At 40.6% G+C, this 2,500-nt stretch overlaps 1 protein-coding gene across 1 annotated transcript in view; it reads left to right on the top strand.

Annotated features, from left to right (window-relative positions):
• The window catches only part of strip2 (striatin interacting protein 2), a 55,196-nt gene that overhangs the window by 43,823 nt on the left and 8,873 nt on the right, over positions 1-2,500 (top strand). Inside the window, exon 19 of the mRNA XM_063217510.1 lies at positions 2,044-2,110. Coding sequence (XP_063073580.1) covers positions 2,044-2,110 — 67 coding nt within the window. The remainder of the gene's footprint in view (positions 1-2,043; positions 2,111-2,500) is intronic.

Genomic DNA, 2,500 nt, shown 5'->3' on the forward strand with positions numbered 1-2,500 from the left:
ATGTGAGCAAAAAATGCACAATATGTAAAAGAGTGTTTTTTTGTCTCACACCGTCAGATGTCACCACCGTCAGATTTTGTTCCACTCATCATCTTGTTTCATATTTCACTAAATTGTGCTGGTTAATGAAACATTACCAGACATGTTAGTAATAATTGTGACCCAAACTTATACTCCAGCCTCCACTGAGGTGCATTTGGAGGGTTTTTTGTCACAAAATCTAACGGTGGTGACATCTGATGTAGTTCACAAAAAAGCATGTGTTTTACATGTTTTTGACAAGTTTTAAGAATATGCTTCCAATAAGTATCTACAATTATGTTGAATTGTAAAAGTAATTCACTTAAATACAGTAAACTTATTTTTTTACTTCTAATTCTGTCTGACGCTGGTGACAAAACCAAGAAAGAGCCCATTTTATGAAAAATGTAAAACATGGGGAGCTTGGCCAATATATTCACTGCACAGCCAAGACGTTCATCTATGATAATACACCTCTATATTTTGGATTTGAACAACTTAAAACCTGTTTATGCCACATTTTCAATAATCTAGGCCTGCTTCCTAGAGTATCTAACAAATGAAGAAAAAACACATGCACATACAGTGCACACACAAAAATAAAGTGTTTATGCTAGATGTCATTGACTTGAGAGGGCTATTTATTTTGCTAAATGTAGGTAATAATTAGGTCACTTTCACCACCTTCAGATTACTGTCACCACCGTCAGTTCTTAAGTCACCACCGTAAGAAGGAGTTTTGGACATTTTAAATGAATGTGTTTACAAAATTTTCCTTTGTAGTTGTTGAATTATCAAAGTAATAGCAAATTTAAGCCTACACGAATATTTGTGAAATTACAAAAAAATGTTTGATCTATTTAGCCATTAAGTAAGCATTGTCTGACAGCACATATTTTTAAATTAGAACACATGAAGCAGTATTAAAATAGAATGAAAGTGAATTTTCAACATTTAAAGGCGTATGTGTGAACCAAAAAACACACACAATCACTTAAAAACTCCAGATACATATGCAACCAAATCAATACACTTTTTATTGCTTTTTAATTGTGTCTGACAGTGTTGACAAAAAAACAAGGTATGATCGGAGAAAAACCTGATTTCTGAAAAAAAATGAAAATGGGGAGATTGGCCTTGTGCATTTCTGAAAAGCCAAGACCTTTGTCTACGAGGATATACCATATTATTTTGTAATTCACTTCGTTTTTTTCTTTCAAGATTACAACCTGTTTTAGCCACTTTCTCAAGAATCAGTGACATACTGACATACACACACACACACACCAACACAAACACAAACACAAACACACACACACACACACACACACACACACACACACACACACACACACACACACACACACACACACACACACACACACACACTCAAACACACACACTTATAACCGGAATGCACACACACTCACACTCACAATCACACACACACACACACACACACACACACACACACACACACACACACACACACACACACACACACACACACACACACACACACACACACACACACACGAACACACACACACTTGCATACTTGCACACCCTCACACACGCATCCATACATACACATACACATACACACACACACACACACACACACACACACACACACACACACACACACACACACACACACACACACACACACACACACACACACACACACACACACACAATCTGTTCCTAGTACTTCTGGTCTGCTGGGTGGTATGTTCTTCTATTCTTATGTGAGTCTATTTATGTGGGATGTATTTGTGCTTCTGTGCTTCTGTACTCATATGAATGTGTATGTATGTCTCTATCTATGGGTCTGTGTTTGTGTGTTTGTGTGTTTGTGTGTGTGTGTGTGTGTGTGTGTGTGTGTGTGTGTGTGTGTGTGTGTGTGTGTGTGTGTGTGTGTGTGTGTGTGCGTGTGTATGTGTGTGCGTGTGCGTCTGTGTGTGTGTGTGTGTGTGTGTGTGTGTGTGTGTGTGTGTGTGTGTGTGTGTGTGTGTGCAGCATATGTGTTCTGGACTTCCCCCACTGTGTGGTTCATGACATGCCAGAACTGACTGCAGAAAGCCTGGTAAGTGGCACACACACACACACACACACACACACACACACACACACACACACACACACACACACACACACACACACACACACACACACACACACACACACACACAGAGATGTGCAGAATCACTTAAATCCATAGTCACTCCTGGGCCCAGCAGTACTTCAGCACCACGGCCAGCAACCTTGCCCAAACACTTTGCTTCACATTTTGGGGCCTTTCTCATTTGTATTTTTCTACCCCTTACCCTTACCCTTACCCCTTACCCCCTTACCCCTTACCCTACCCCTTACCCCTTACCCCTTACCCCTTACCCCATACCCCTACCCCTACCCCTTACCCTTACCCCTACCCCATACCCCTTACCCCTCACCCCTTACCCCTTACCCCTTACCC

The sequence above is a fragment of the Engraulis encrasicolus genome, chromosome 15, assembly GCF_034702125.1.
Source record: "Engraulis encrasicolus isolate BLACKSEA-1 chromosome 15, IST_EnEncr_1.0, whole genome shotgun sequence".
Classification (NCBI taxonomy): Eukaryota; Metazoa; Chordata; class Actinopteri; order Clupeiformes; family Engraulidae; genus Engraulis; species Engraulis encrasicolus.